Here is a 15,018-nt window from a genome sequence, read left to right as displayed (position 1 = left end):
TAAGGGTAAAACCGTAAAATGGTCATTAAAATTAAAAGAGGGCAAACTTAAAAATGGACTCTCAAATGGGGCATTTTTGAAAAGGGGTATTGAAAAAGGAGCATTTTTAACAATTTCTCAAAAAATATCATTACAAACTTTAAGCAAATCCATTTACCAAAACTTACAACCCGCACGACGGTGCGGGTCAGGATCTAGTTCTTTTATAATGGAATTAGACTACTTCACAATGAATGAATTTCTAGACAATCAAACCGGTAAGACATGATCCAGGTCAAAGACATCATGATCCACACATTTCTTCTGGATACCGTGAGGTTGAAAATAACACCAACAAATTAACGTTTCGAAAAAAGCCTTTAAACATATCAGATCTTAATCTAACCTTACCAAATTATACATATTAGGCTTCTTCTTTTTTTACACTTTAAAATCTGAAAATGCCAAAACACTTGAATAATTCAAACCGTGCTGCCAAAAACAATAAAAATAAATAAAGTTGTTCGTTTGTCTGTCGCTGGTTCAGTGACCAATCGCAGCGACCAGCGACCGTAATTTTCAGTCGCTGAAATTTTTAGCGACCAGTTACTGGTTTTAGCGACCAGTCGCTGCTTTTGGTCGCTGAATCAGTGACAGGCAAACCAACAACTTAGCGATAAAAAAATATATAAAATAATCAAAAATAAATTAAATTAAATTAAATTAAACTAAACTCAATTAAATATAATCAAAACTAAACTTAGTTAAATATAATTAAATTAAAATGAATTAGATTCAAATAAATCAAATTAATAAAATCTAAATTAAAATAAATCTTATTAAATTAAAATAAATATAATTAAGTTCAAATTAATCTTTTTAAATTAAAATATATTAAATTAAAATAAATCAAATTAATTTTAAAATTTTAAAATATAGCGACTGTTTAGAGCGACAGTCAAACGAACAACACAACTACAGTCGCTAACGACAGTCGCCAGCAACATGCAAACAAACAACACATACTGTCGTTGGTCGCTGATCGTTGTCGCTAATCGCTGCCGCTCAATCGAACGACAAGCAAATGAACAGAGCCAATATAAACAAATCTAAATTCGGATGGGCACCAATGATATTTAAGCACATTAATAAATAACACACAGTATAATTGAGGTAGAAGAGTGAACGTTACAATAAATATATGACCGTTATATAAGTTATAATAAATATATATTTAAATGTACATACTAGAAAAAAATACAACATCTTTTATGAATAATAGCGAACAGAGCCGGCTCTGGATGATTTTTTGTTTGTTTGTTTCTTCATCCAAATTATTAATTGGTGTACATTTTAAATGAGATCTTAGCTTCTTAGTTGTAGAAACTAGAGAATGATTTGGGGGAAAACTCTTTATTATGTGTTATTGATTTCAATGGAGTTGATACAATATATATAGAGACTAATTTAGATTTAACCTAATTAGATTAGGAAATAGATAAACATGAATAAGTAAATATTCTAAATTTCTTAATCCTTATCACAATAGGATTTCTAGAATATTCTTCGGCTTGAGCTTCACGGGCTTGGTCCGCTGTCTTGCTTCCCAAGTTACCTCAATACTCTCCCGCACGGCAAACGTGGTACGCAAAACGCAAACTTTGCAATCACAAAGCAGAACACGTATGTCGTGGACAATATGTCGAAGATGGACAGATCATGTGAACAAACGCCTCAGGGTATAAGCTTCAATCTTGAAAATAGAGGTGGAATTTTTGCTCGTCTTTGGTCTTGGTAAAAGGGAATACATCCCGTGGACCCAAATTATGCTGCTCCACAAACAATCATCCTAATCTTGGATGGTCCATAACTCAGACTAAACATGACCTAAAAACATGAGTGTTCCAATAAACTATACTAATGGTTAAACTATAACCAAACTCCCCCGTAATGGTAAAACTATTACCAAACTCAAAATACTTAACAAACTTGAAAAATTCTAAAACTTAAGAATATATCCCAAAAAACCTAACCTGTGAAAACCCAAAAAATTCTAATCATGAACTTTGTAGAAAAAAACTCTCCCGATAATTATGCCTCTTGTAACAAATAAAAGAAACTCATTTAAAAGAGAAACCCCAAATAAACTAAATAAACTTGAAAACCATAAAAGACTTCTAATTAAGAACACCAACGATCTTCACCTAACCCCACATCATAATCATCTTCATCGGCTTCCTCGCCGTCTTCAACGTCGTCAACGTCTTCAACGTCTCCAGTGAGTTTCACCATGATCTCTTTTGAAGATGAGATCACAAAATATCTAATGCGGAAGCGTTTTAACTTTGATCCACAAGGATCGATTGCTCTGATACCATGTAGAAACTAGAGAATGATTTGGGGGAAAACTCTTTATTATGTGTTATTGATTTCAATGGAGTTGATACAATATATATAGAGACTAATTTAGATTTAATCTAATTAGATTAGGAAATAGATAAACATGAATAAGTAAATATTCTAAATTTCTTAATCCTTATCACAATAGGATTTCTAGAATATTATTCAGCTTGGGCTTCACGGGCTTGGTCCGCTGTCTTGCTTCCCAAGTTACCTCAATATTAGTTCTAACAATACCAAAAGGTTGTTGTACCAAATAAGAGAGATTTCATTTTGTTTTTCTTGTATTGATATATAAGGTATTATTAAGTTTTAGTTGAAATATTTGAGTCACTTAATACTGAAAAATAATAGTTTTTTTAAGAAAATTAAAGGGATGTATTTTTCAAAAATAAACAAAAATTTAGGATATTTTTCAAAAATAGTTCTATAGAGGAATACATGCGTCTCATCTCATCCATGGTTTTTACTCAAATTTTAAAAAGATATTTGCATTTTAGGAGCCAAGTAAGAACAAGATCTAATTTTGGTATAAATTATACAACCAGATTTAAGATTTTATCTTTTCCCAGTAGCTTTTCTTTTGCTCCACCTATTAGATTATATCTTTGAACTCAACGCCTTAATTTGTCATTTTAATTTTGTTTGAATTTTTTTTTTCAAATTCGATTAACCATTTTTGTTTTCTCCTTTTGGGATTCTAATAGAGTGGTATTGTTGATTTTGTCTTTTTCACCTATTAGTATCTCTAAATATCAAGGTTGTTTCAACCAAAAAATAAGTTAATATGTACATAATTTGTAACTGAAACCAAATTTAAGGCTAAAACCATGACTTTCCGTTGGTTACCAAAGATACGTCATTCTTTAGATGCGATAAGGCATATCCTTAGATGGTTCAGATACTCTGACATAGCTATTGATAACGCTTGTGTGGCTCTCAATAAAAAGATGAATAGCAACATAGACGCAGAAGAGTTTTTTCTTTGTAAAAGATAATTTAATGATGTGATCAATTTTTATATAGAAAAAAAATGCTAGGTATATTCCAGTTATATTCTCGTTGAAATTTTTATTCCAAATAAAATTAGTTTAAAAATATACTAAGAATTGTTCTAGTTTTGTAAAGAACCAATTCAAATCTTCTAAAGATGTACTCGACTAATATAATAGAAAATATAATTATATCTTATTAAAGATGAAAAAATCACAACGAATCGACTCACATATTATTTAATTAAATTTTGTTACTCAACAATTTTTCTTATTGCGCTTAAGATATATTTGAACAGCCTAAAACATATATATATGAACTGAACTTATTATATATGCAAAACAGTTACAAATAACTAGAGATGTGTCTCATGGATATTGTAACAATACTAGGATTTAACCCGCGGTACACTGCGGGACAAATTATATTTTATGTATTTTATATAATAATTTATAATTTATTAGATTTTGAAATTTATATTATAAAAACTATTTCTCTTAATTATTTTATATTATAATTAATATAGTTGATATATATAAATATTATTTTTAAGTTGTTGTATTTGTTACTTAAATGTTTTAATTTTTATTGATGTACATAATTAGAAGATTTTTAGGAGTAGAAATGATATAGTGTTAATATTGGGAAGCATTTATAATAATTTGATATTATTTTGTATCAAAAAAATTTACCCTTGGTACATTGCGGGTCAGTTTTTTTAAACTAAAGTTTTAAATTTTAAGTTATATTTGTTTTGTTAATATTGATTGTTATAGAGTTAAAATATTAACTTTTTTTATAGAACTTAGATATTATAAATACTCTAAACATTTTATAAAGTTTAAATATTTATAAATATTTATAATTTTTAAACTTCTTATAAATTCTTATAAAGTTAGATATTAAAATATTTGAAACTTCATAAAACTTTTAGTTTTTTAAAATATTTAAAACATTTTATAAAGTTTAAGTTTATATAAAGTTTGAATAATTATAATATTTACCTTTTGATAAAATTTAAATTTATAATATTTTGAAACTTTTAGATTCCATTATGCTTCCTGTTCATTTGTATTTAGAATCATTTTCGTCATTTTTATAGTATGACTCTGAACCATTGCCTAATTTTTTAAGCAATGTGTGACATTGTATACATATTTTTTTTTCATCTATTAAATAATATATGTCCGTTTTTAAAAATTTTGAATTACATTATATGTAGAAAAAATCTATTATTTTATTAATTATATGTATTTTATATAAATTCAATATAAATTAAATATATGATCATATAAAAATGAAAGAAGAATCATATATTAATGTTTAATTAGGTAGAGATGTTTTAAGAAATTAGCAATTAATCAAATTTAGAAACAAAATCAATTTGATACCATATTTGGAAGACACAGTTTCTAAAAAAAATTTCGAAAATAATTTGTTATATGAATTAAAACATAAACATTTATGACGTTGACAAAAAAAAAAAAGATAAACATTTTTTTATAATGACATTTTCTTGTAAATAAGTGCTAACTCTATGATTTATTTCATATTTGTACTACAAAAATTTATATATAGATATTTATATGGATCAATAAAAAAAACTAATATCTATATTTAGAATTGGATTTTAAATGCTTAAAACGTTAAACTTTAAACCCAAAAGCAAAGAGTTAGATATTCAATAAAATTGCAAACTGAAACAGTCGACAAATACCCAAATGACAGTATGCTGTTCCTTTTATACTGAAATGAGACTACTTCACAATAAACTAGGGTGGGCAATTCGGTTTAACTTCGGGTTCGGTTTGGGTTTGGTTCGGTTCGGTTTATTTGGGTTTCGTAAAACACTAACCAAACTCAACCGAAGTTAGTTTTGTTTGGTTTTTGTTTGGGTCAGTTAATGTTCGGTTCGGTTTGGTTTTAGTTCGGTTTGTTTTAAATCGGTTCAAAAAATCAATTAATATAACAAAACTAAATTTTTTAGTTCATCGTCGTTTCAACTTTAACATTGAACTTGATAATATTTAAAATAATTAAGCAACAAGTTCAAGTTCTAAGTTAAAATTGAATAATTCACCATGAAAAAATAATTCAAATGAACAATTTCATATTTAGTTATTTATAATATTATTAATCTAATTAATTAATTATTTAAATTAATACATTGGGTTATAGTACTATTTAAATTAATAAATTGGGTTATATTATTAATCTAATATTATTATTAATCTAATTAATTAATTAATTAATTAATTAATAAATTTCATATTTAGTTATTTAAATTAATACATTGAGAAGAAACATACCCGAATGGTTTGAGTCTAAGCTTGGGTTTGATTTGGGTTGGTTTAAGTTTGATTGGCTTGGTTCGGTTCGGTTTGGTTCGGTTAAAATGCCGACCCCTACAATAAACGAGTTCCTAGGCAACCAAACCGGTAAGACATGATCCATGTCGAAGACATTATGAACCACACATTTCTCCCGGATACGACAACGTCGAAAATACCACAACAAAATAGCGCCTCGGAAAAAGCCTTTGAACATATCTTACCTTATCAAATCATACATAATTCAAACAGTGCTGCCAAAAACAATATATGATAGAAACAATTCTAAATTCGAAGTAAATAGGCACAAATGATATTTCAGCACATTCATAAATAACACACGATATAATTGAGGTAACAGAGTTGCAAGTTACAACAAAGGGCAAACTCAAGAAGATGACTTCAAGAGTTTTGCATTATGACCGTTATATAAGTTATAGTAAATATATATATTAAGATAGATAGATGTACATAATATAGAAATATACAACAATTTTGATGAAATAATGGCGAGATGGAAAATTTCTGGTTCGCTTTTGTCTTCCGGGTTGGTTTCTTCATCCAAAGGTTGAAGATAGAAGATGAGGTTTACACTTGATTTTCCCCATCCTCCGGGATCAAAAGCCTCGGGATCTGACCGTGGTCAACGAAGTCAATCTTGCTCAGCCTTAGACAACATAGGACTTGTTCCGGCAGCTCTTCTGGTTTTTGAGCCTGTTTCATGTTCCAAATTCAAGATCTTTATCTACTATCTTCTTCAAGAACAAAAGATCATAGTCCGGTTTACATATACTTTGTATCATACCTGGATAGTTAAGCCGAGATCAAGAGTTCCGTTTTTCAGTCGATCTCTGAATGCTTCAAGTCCTTTTCGTGATATGTAGCTGAATCGATGTACATCCAAATCAATCTCAAAGTAGTTTGGACCCTGCGGAGAGGTAAATGCAATCGTTACTTAGGTGCAAAAGATGACTAATTTGGTGTCTTTAAGAGGTTTTGATGGTGCTAGAACCTTAAAGAAGTTGTGTTGAGGACGAGAGAGGACGGGTTTTTCATTGTAAGCCTGTACAAGCTTCTTTTCAGTAGAGCTTAGGGCTAGATCTTCGGGGTTAACAAGTCCAGCTACTATCTTAAGCCTTTCACGGAAAGCAACGTTGCTGTCTTTAGCAAACCCTTTTACCTTCTCCATCTCATCATTGACAAGTTTCTGTTTTGAAATCGAAAACAAAAAAAAAACCAGGTAAGCATTCAAATCAATCATGGGATGTGAGAAATGTAAAGGAAAGGGTTTGAAACCTTGATGTTGTCCTGATACTGCTGAGAGGTTTCTTTTTCGTAATTGTCTCGTAATTTAAAGTAAAGTACAATGCTCATGCCTTCTCCATCACTATCGCCAAGGAACATTGCAGCAGGATAGGTTGGTAACTGTCAGTGAGGCACATAGGTCAGGATCATTTACACATATATGCATATCAAACGCTAATACACACTTCTTATGAAAACACAAGCAAAAGTTAGTAACAAATCAAAGATGACGAAGAGGTTGATGTTGAGTGGTGGTTACCTGAATGTTGACAACAAGAAGAGCAGGGAGCTTTGCCTCGGCCTTGATATTTGGAAGCTCGATGTGTTGGGCGATATGATCAATTTTCCTTGGACAGACAAACACGTCAACGCCAATAGGAGTGTATGGACACTGATTTGGAGCTGGGGATTTCTTTTTGTCTCTGCAACATCAATCTTCAGCAGTTACAGACAAAGTGGTATATAGTATAGATACATAAAACAGAGTGGTGATTGTTTTACTTGAAATAGGTTTCTCCACGGAGTTTAAAAGTTGAAGGTGGTATCTCACACCAACTTCCGCTGGACTGCTTTTCTCTGCCTGAGGAAGGAATTGTGAATCCCGCTTTTGGACGGTACAACAACTTACGTTGCTCAGTAACTTCCTCACCATCGCACGACCTCCTCTTGAAGGAAAGCCGATAAACAGCGGATTTTCGTTTCTGAGATGTGGGTGAGTTTAGAGTCTTGTCATTGAAACTAACTGTTGGCATCAATCGACTCAGACTGGTTCTCAGGGTTTTCTCTTGAGAGTTCCGTTTCTGTTCCTTCAAACCTTTAAAGCTTGCATGGTCCATTAGTTTCTTCTTGTTGTTTCCAGTAAGAACAGAGAGACCACTAGGATCCTTGTACATCCCTTTGGACACAAACTTCTCGGTTTTACTCCCGTCTATCTTCAAGTAAGTCTCATGGTATTCTTCGTACTTTCCTTTCCCATCCACAATGCACGAAGAAGATTCAAATTGAACTACTTGACCATTTGGTATATTACCCGTCGCACCACCCGCTGATGGCGCTGATGGTACGTTTTCTGCTGAGAGAGAAGGTAAAAGAAATTCAGATCCATATCAACATTAACAAATTGTTCCTCTGAGTGTATATTTGATTTCAAATGAGCTTTTACAAGAACACTGACAATATTGATTCCATAAATACTGAAAATAATGTAGATTGATATTTACCTTCAGGTAAGCTGATGAAGTCCTCATCCTCATCCGAATCAAGAACACTAACAGAGTCAAACCATGCATCATCTTGCGAGATAGCTGCAACAAAACAACTTATAATGTCAAAATCTACTCTAATTAACAACATTATATGATCTACCATAAGCTAGTACAGAACTACTACCAAAAGAAACGCGGCTCCCAACGTCACTAGGCCTTCTAATATTTGAATGAGGAACAATATCAGACACTTTAGAAAAGTGTTTGGAAGATCTACGACGGCCTTTCCGCCGAGGCCTAATCGCTCTTGAATGGGTTGACACACATCCACCCATTTTTTTCTATAGTTTTATTTAGATCCTGTTCAAAGAAACATGTAATGTAAGTAAAAAAATAAGAAATCCAATGCTTTCTAAAAAACCTGCAACATATAAACACAACTTTCAAATAAAGATAATTGAAGACAAATGCATCCCCACATAGAGAAACTAGTTGTTTCTTTCTGTCTTATTACTAACATTGGGACCAAGTTTAAAGAATCAACAACCAAGTCAATACAAAGATCTCTCAACTATAAAATAAATAATGTAGCCAGCTCAAAAGTGTACCCAACAAAACCAATTACAAGAGTAAGTGGGACACAATAACATGTAACAACAACAAATCTCAATATTAAAACTATACTCATATGAAAATCTCAAAGATTATAAACAAACAGAGAATTCTCAAAGAACAAAACTAATACTGTTTATTTACCCCTAAACCAAAAATTCAATATCTTCATTACAATACACTAATTGGTAAAATTCAATCACTTTCAGTTTCTCATATAAGAACATTTTTTTCTCAGATAGTGGATACATAAACATATGACTTTAAAACGTCAACATCAACCAGAAAAACATTGAATTTGAAGATTGCAGAAACAAGAAACAGAATTTATCAAATAAAAAACCAAACTTTTTTTTTTGTAACATCTACTTTAATTATTAAAAATCAAAACTTTATTCAGAAAACAATATCATGATTGATTCGTAGCTGAATCAAAAAAGATCCGAACCCATGAATGATTCACAATGTGGAGAATTTAAAGAAGAATATGAGTTTATAAGAGATTGAAATCGATGAATCTTGATTTGGGTACCTGAGAATTTTAGGCATGATAAAGGGCAGTGCCCTTTTTGTGAAATTGAATTTTTGGAAGAACCCAGGAAGAAGAAGAAGAAGATAAGAGAATTAGATTTTGAAAACCCGATAATATCGGATCCGGGTCACGGATTTAGCTTTTCCTTTGTCTGCTTTCTCGGTTGGAAGAGAAAGAGAGAGGAAACGAGAGAGAGGAAACGAGAGCGAGGAGAGAGAATTTTTTTTTTGGTTTTTAATTGCAAAGATATTTTGGAATCATAATTATTATTTGATAATTATAGGATTAAATTAAGGGAAAAAAACTAGTTTGACCCAAAAATAAGGTTTAATTACTAAAATAAAATGTATGGGTTAATCTAGTTATTTTTCTGACCAAAATACCCTTTGTCTCTTTGTTAGAAAAAAAAATAAAGTCAATAATACCCTCTGATTTTTCTGGAAACGTGGGTGAAATTTTTTCGAAAAACCAAATCTGCCGTTAAAAGTCTGTGGGCGTCGTTGTGACAGATTTATTCTCTCTGACAGACATAATAGTCTACGACAGATTTTCTACAGCAGTTTTTTTCCTCTCACAGACTTATTTGAATATGGTTACGACAGATATTTAATTTCTAGCAGATTTTTTTCCTTTGCCAGACTTATTTTATGATGACGTCTCAGACTTTCGTAATTTTGACAGTTTTATTATAATATGTAGCAGATTTTTGTTTCTAGTGGCGTCAGACTTATATTTTTTGGAAAAAAACTGTCATAATACAGCAGATTTGTTAATAAAAAATAATTACTAGTTTGACTTTTTAGTGCTCACAGATTTGTTTTACGTTATGACAGATTTTTTAATGTTAACAAAAAATCTGGAATGTTATAGCAGATTTGTTTTTAAAAAATTAAAATTGCTAGAATGACATATAGTCGCAACCGATATGTTTAACGTTATGACATATTTTTTTTATGTTATGCCAGATTTATGTTTAATTCACAAAAATATGGTGTTTCATAGCAGATTTCTTGAATTAAAAATAAATTATTGGAATGACCTATTTAGTGACAACAGATTTTTTCATGTTTTGACAGATTTTTATTCTATCATGACAGATTTATGGGATCTTATCACGACAAGATTATGTTTGGCAATTTTTAAAAAAATCTGCAAAATTAGGATATGGCAGATTTAATTTTAATGTAGCAGACTTATTAAAATTAAATGTCATATTTGATTTTTAATTAAAAAAAAACGAATTTGGTTTTTATTTTTAAAGGAAATGGCATAATGAAAGGTTAAATAGTCTTTTTACATAAAATTTGGGTTAGTCTAGTTATCCATCTGGATTGAGAGTCATTCTAGTTATTTTTGCTAAGTTTTGAGTCAAACTGGGTAAATTTGACTTAAATTAATTACCTAATTAGAGTATATTTTTGCTTTGTTTGGGAAGATTGGGGTTTTAAAATTGATAAAATAAATACATTAACATCACTAAACACCCTAAACTCAACTGTTATTGGCCAGTAATGATTTTTAAATCATAAAAGTGTTGGTTCAAATACTTTCGCATGAATGTCTAAGATCTATATTTAGATCAAGTCAGATTTAACTATGAATGCACTCTAAATAACTTAATAGTTAGACATAAAAATCCAGAATCAACCATTAAACATCCAATTTTATTGTAAAATACAAATAAGAATGCATTTAGCAAAATGACACATCAATGTGACAAAAGTTTTTGTATGAATACAACTTTATATTCTTTAAAAAAAGATGCATTTATTGTAAAATGGTTTTTGTATGAATACAATTTTGCATTGCTACTTAGCGATGGCGTTTGGGTCTGCACACCGAAGGCGAATCCGCTTGTAATTTTTCTGTTTTTCGTCTCCCCTCTCTTACCAATTTTTTTTTTTTGCATTCATACAAAAAAAATCCTAATTTATCCACATCATCATCCACTAAAAAAACTAATCACACATAATGAATGGACAAGGACAAATAATAGACAAAGTTCGGTTTTATGCTTTTATCCTTTGGTTCTTTTTTTTTCCCTCGAACTAACTTAAAGAAACCATTTGAATCAAAACACTTTTTTTTTTTTTGCTAAATTGTAAATATTTCATAGAAAATGAAAAAGTTTAGGTTACAAACATAGATTTGAAAACCTATGCATATGGATCCATGACAAAAAGAATAAAAACATGGAAACATAACATACGGTTAATTAAAACCAAGTTTTCGGTCCATCTTCTCAACCCCGTAAATAAAGCTATGAAGCAAAGGGAAAAGATGAAGCGATTACGTTCGAATCAAAACACTTTGCATGGGAAAGATCTTTCATTTGAATTAACTTAAGTTTTGTAGATGGAAAAAAAAAACTTAAGTTTGGTTTTAAAATTGTAACAAGTACATAGGAACGTTGACAAAACAAAAACAAAGAAAAATATATATATATATATCCATGGGAAAAGTAAGTTGGCCAAACGGGGATGTCCAGATTGAACATGGTCGGATCCAACACAAAATGACCGATAGCGACCAACCTCTCGAAGGAAGCTTCAAGGGTGGTCATTCGGGCTGATTTATCTCGGACACCTTTTGCTTATATATTAATCAATTGTTTAGTTGGGTTCAATGAAGTCGGCCGTTGGGGTTTACATTTCATGGATTATAACTCTCTTCAACCAATAACATGATCACTCTTCAACCAACAGTGTAGCCAGTTAGTCATTCTCAGAACCGCCCTATAGCTAAAACTAATGAAGCAAGAAAGGTTTTAGGCAACAAATGAGTATTAGTAATTTTAGGGGTATCATTATAGCTAAATGTTATTGTAGTCTAGTACTCTATACCTTATTATTCTTACTCTAGGTGATGGTTTTTATTCTCACTTATGATAATATTTGTAAATTTTTCTTTTCAACAGTTTTTGTTAATGGACCAAATTTATTTGCTTTATACAACAAAATAGTTTGAGCCGGCCCTGGTAATACTCGTAGCTCAATCAAACCCTCAAATTTCTATTTCTTTTTTCCGTGACCACTTTCACATCTCCCATATTTTTTGCGAGTGATCGATCATGGGATGAGATAGTTGTCGGTATCGTGCTTCCATTCACTCTCCTTTCAACCCTACACATCCATCTCAGTCCAATGCGCTTCAAAACCTAAAAATGACTAAAAAGAACTGAATATACAAATGCAAGACCTATGATACATAAGATTCACAAAGACTACATGTAAGTAAAATTAAAGAAAAACACACACAAAAAATAATCGCGATTCGGCTAAAGTTCAATTTCGATAGTTTTAGATTAAAAAAATTTATGCACATTCAGATTATCACAAAATTTGGTTCAAATGTGAACTTTGGTTTGTCGAGTTCGGGTTTTTCTACCTTGATGAAAATTTTTTTTGCTTTGTTTGGGAAGACTGGGGTTGTAAAATTGATAAATTAAATACATGGTTTAAATATAATTTTAACAAAAGTATAGGATGTAATCAGTAAATTATCAAACCAGTAGTTTTTATACTCACAAAACGCGTCGTTACGTCAGAGACGAAGAAGAAGTGAAGAGTCCGAATCTTTCGTCAAAGTAGATCCGAATCCTAGTTTGATCTTGATCTTCCCGGCGAGCTAACCAAAATTCCGGTGAGTTTCTCGGCTCTTCTTATTCATAGCTGTATCAGATTCTTAGTCTTCCTTCTGCTTCTCAATCTTTCCGGCGATTAATTTGGAATCGGTTTGATTTTGCGTGACAATTTTGTTCTTGATTGATTCTTGTTATGATTAGGGTTTTAGATACAGATTCGAACTTATGGTGTTTATGATCCATCTATGTGGTTTTGAGTTTCAGCTTCTCAGGATTTGCTCTGTTGTGTGGTTAGTGAATGGCGTCAAGGAGAAGTGTACGGTATGCACAGCTTCCAGGAGATGAAGATGATGAAGGTTATGGAAATGGTGTTGGTGGAAGGAGAGATTTCGATCCTCGTTTCGATTATACACCAAAAGCATTTGATAGAGTACCATGGAAATCAATAGCATTAGCTGTGTTTCTTCTGCTCCTTGGTTGTTTGCTTCTTCTTTTGTCGTTTTTTATCTTTATTGGTCACATGGAAGGAGATAGCTCTCAAGGTTATGCTCTTCTTGTTCTTGGGATCCTTACTTTTCTCCCTGGTAAGAATTCGAATTCTTCGTCTATTATTGAGTTTCTCGTGTTGGGTGATACTCAATACATAATGTTTGATTCGAAAACCTTTGTGAAATCTGTTGTTTGATGTGGTGAATGTGTGCATTGGATCAACTAGAGACGGAAATTGTGTTCTTTGTTAGTTGAAATTAAGTTTAGTGTGGAGATGGATTTTGTGTTCTTTAGTTTAGGTATTTATGCCTGGTGAGTTTCTTCAGTTGTTTTCCTGAGTGGATGATGTTTGATTCAAAAACCCTTGTGGAATCTTCTGTTGTTTGATGTGGAAACTGAGCGAGTTATATATCAAGTAGACAATGCTTTGAGTTCTTCTTCTGTTGAAATGATCTACTCTTTCTTCGTACTTAATGCTTGATGTTTGATTTGAAAGCCTTGTGGATATCTGTTGGTTGATGTGGACTGTGGAGATTGAGTATTGGATCAACTAGACACAGATTGTGTTCTTTGTTAAGTTGAAATTATGTTCTCTTTATCCATTTATGCTTCTAAGTTCCTTCTTATTGCTGGGTGCATGATTCGAAAACAGAATCTGTTATTTCACGTGGACATTGAGTGAGTTGGATCAAGTAGACATAGCTTGTGTTCGTTGTCTGTTTAAATCATCGTCTCTTTGTTTGTTCTCTTTACCTATGTATGCTGTGAGTAAAACAGTGATTTTCATGGCCTTGACACATTTCACAATTGTGGCTACAGGTTTCTACGAGACCCGGATTGCTTACTACTCATGGAGAGGAGCTGAAGGGTACCGTTTCGCTGCAATTCCCTCTTACTGAACTCAAGTAACTCGAGAAGTAAAGAATATTGTGCATAGAAAAGTTTTAGTGGTCGTAATCCAAAAAGTACTACTATACTTGAGCTGTTTCATGAATCTACTGTGTAGAATCTCCTCTAGTTGAGTTCTGACAGATAAAAGCTTGGATTATAGAGATACTACACATAGATTTTGTTATATTTTGTTGATCCATTTTGTGAATCTTGTTTAACTTCGTTTGTTATCAAAATATGTATGTCTTTTAGGACTGGGTTTTTCAAAAAAAAAGTTAAGTTCATAACAAAACATTTGTGGTGAATCACCACTGGTGATATAAGACGTTGAGTTAGTACTAATATCACAATTAACTAAGGGATTGATTGGTTATTCCGCAAATATAAAGTTATATATTTCTTTAGTGACAAAATTATATAAAACATTGGAGGAAACCAAAAAAAATTGTAAAGTTTTAACTTCTCAATTTATTTAATTTTGTTGTGATATGTTAATTTGACTTATTTATAGAAGAATATGTGACTATACTTTACAATTATGAAAATGTAAAATGTAAAATATAATTCCTTATTAACATATGAATGAACGTATTTATAAACATTCTTCGTTATATAAAACAGAAGTCAGTCGGCAATTCTCAAAATGACACCTATCATCTACAATTTTAAAAGGTAAAATCTTTTTTTTTTTCTCGGCAA

At 31.3% G+C, this 15,018-nt stretch overlaps 2 protein-coding genes across 4 annotated transcripts; one reads left to right on the top strand and one right to left on the bottom strand.

Annotated features, from left to right (window-relative positions):
* Positions 1-6,003: 6,003 nt before the first annotated feature.
* On the bottom strand, positions 6,004-9,550 carry LOC9313229. 2 transcript variants are annotated; one of them, XM_002875449.2, is made up of 9 exons: positions 9,357-9,550; positions 8,397-8,572; positions 8,228-8,311; positions 7,509-8,079; positions 7,267-7,429; positions 6,999-7,127; positions 6,715-6,909; positions 6,508-6,630; positions 6,004-6,416 (listed from the first exon to the last, which is right to left on the bottom strand). In XM_002875449.2, exons 2-9 carry the CDS (start codon positions 8,545-8,547, stop codon positions 6,291-6,293), a joined length of 1,542 nt encoding a protein of 513 aa, XP_002875495.1. In that variant the 5' UTR covers positions 8,548-8,572; positions 9,357-9,550; the 3' UTR covers positions 6,004-6,290. The 2 variants fall into 2 exon arrangements, with proteins under 2 accessions (XP_002875495.1, XP_020881614.1); XM_021025955.1 differs by having other exon boundaries at positions 7,509-8,076; positions 9,357-9,549.
* A 3,197-nt stretch (positions 9,551-12,747) lies between these two features.
* Positions 12,748-14,611, top strand: LOC9313228 (transmembrane protein 230). Of its 2 annotated transcripts, none has more exons than XM_021026747.1 (3): positions 12,748-12,998; positions 13,235-13,523; positions 14,248-14,611. In XM_021026747.1, the coding sequence occupies exons 2-3, from the start codon at positions 13,238-13,240 to the stop codon at positions 14,325-14,327; spliced, it is 366 nt and encodes a 121-aa protein (XP_020882406.1). In that variant the 5' UTR covers positions 12,748-12,998; positions 13,235-13,237; the 3' UTR covers positions 14,328-14,611. The 2 variants fall into 2 exon arrangements, with proteins under 2 accessions (XP_020882406.1, XP_002877160.1); XM_002877114.2 differs by having other exon boundaries at positions 12,893-12,998; positions 13,204-13,523.
* The last annotated feature ends 407 nt before the right edge of the window (positions 14,612-15,018 follow it).

Source organism: Arabidopsis lyrata (assembly GCF_000004255.2).
Source record: "Arabidopsis lyrata subsp. lyrata unplaced genomic scaffold ARALYscaffold_5, whole genome shotgun sequence".
In the NCBI taxonomy this organism is placed as follows: Eukaryota; Viridiplantae; Streptophyta; class Magnoliopsida; order Brassicales; family Brassicaceae; genus Arabidopsis; species Arabidopsis lyrata.
Note: the sequence above shows the minus strand (reverse complement) of the source record. Positions and strands in the feature narration are given on the sequence as shown.

Coding starts and splice junctions, on each gene's coding strand:
- LOC9313229 (XM_002875449.2), bottom strand. CDS start 8,547: ATGGGTGGATGTGTGTCAACCCATTCAAGAGCGATTAGGCCTCGGCGG. Junction 7,430..7,508: donor CGTGGAGAAACCTATTTCAA/GTAAAACAATCA, acceptor TTGATGTTGCAG/AGACAAAAAGAAATCCCCAG. Junction 7,128..7,266: donor TTCTTGTTGTCAACATTCAG/GTAACCACCACT, acceptor CCTCACTGACAG/TTACCAACCTATCCTGCTGC.
- LOC9313228 (XM_021026747.1), top strand. CDS start 13,238: ATGGCGTCAAGGAGAAGTGTACGGTATGCACAGCTTCCAGGAGATGAA. Junction 13,524..14,247: donor GATCCTTACTTTTCTCCCTG/GTAAGAATTCGA, acceptor TTGTGGCTACAG/GTTTCTACGAGACCCGGATT.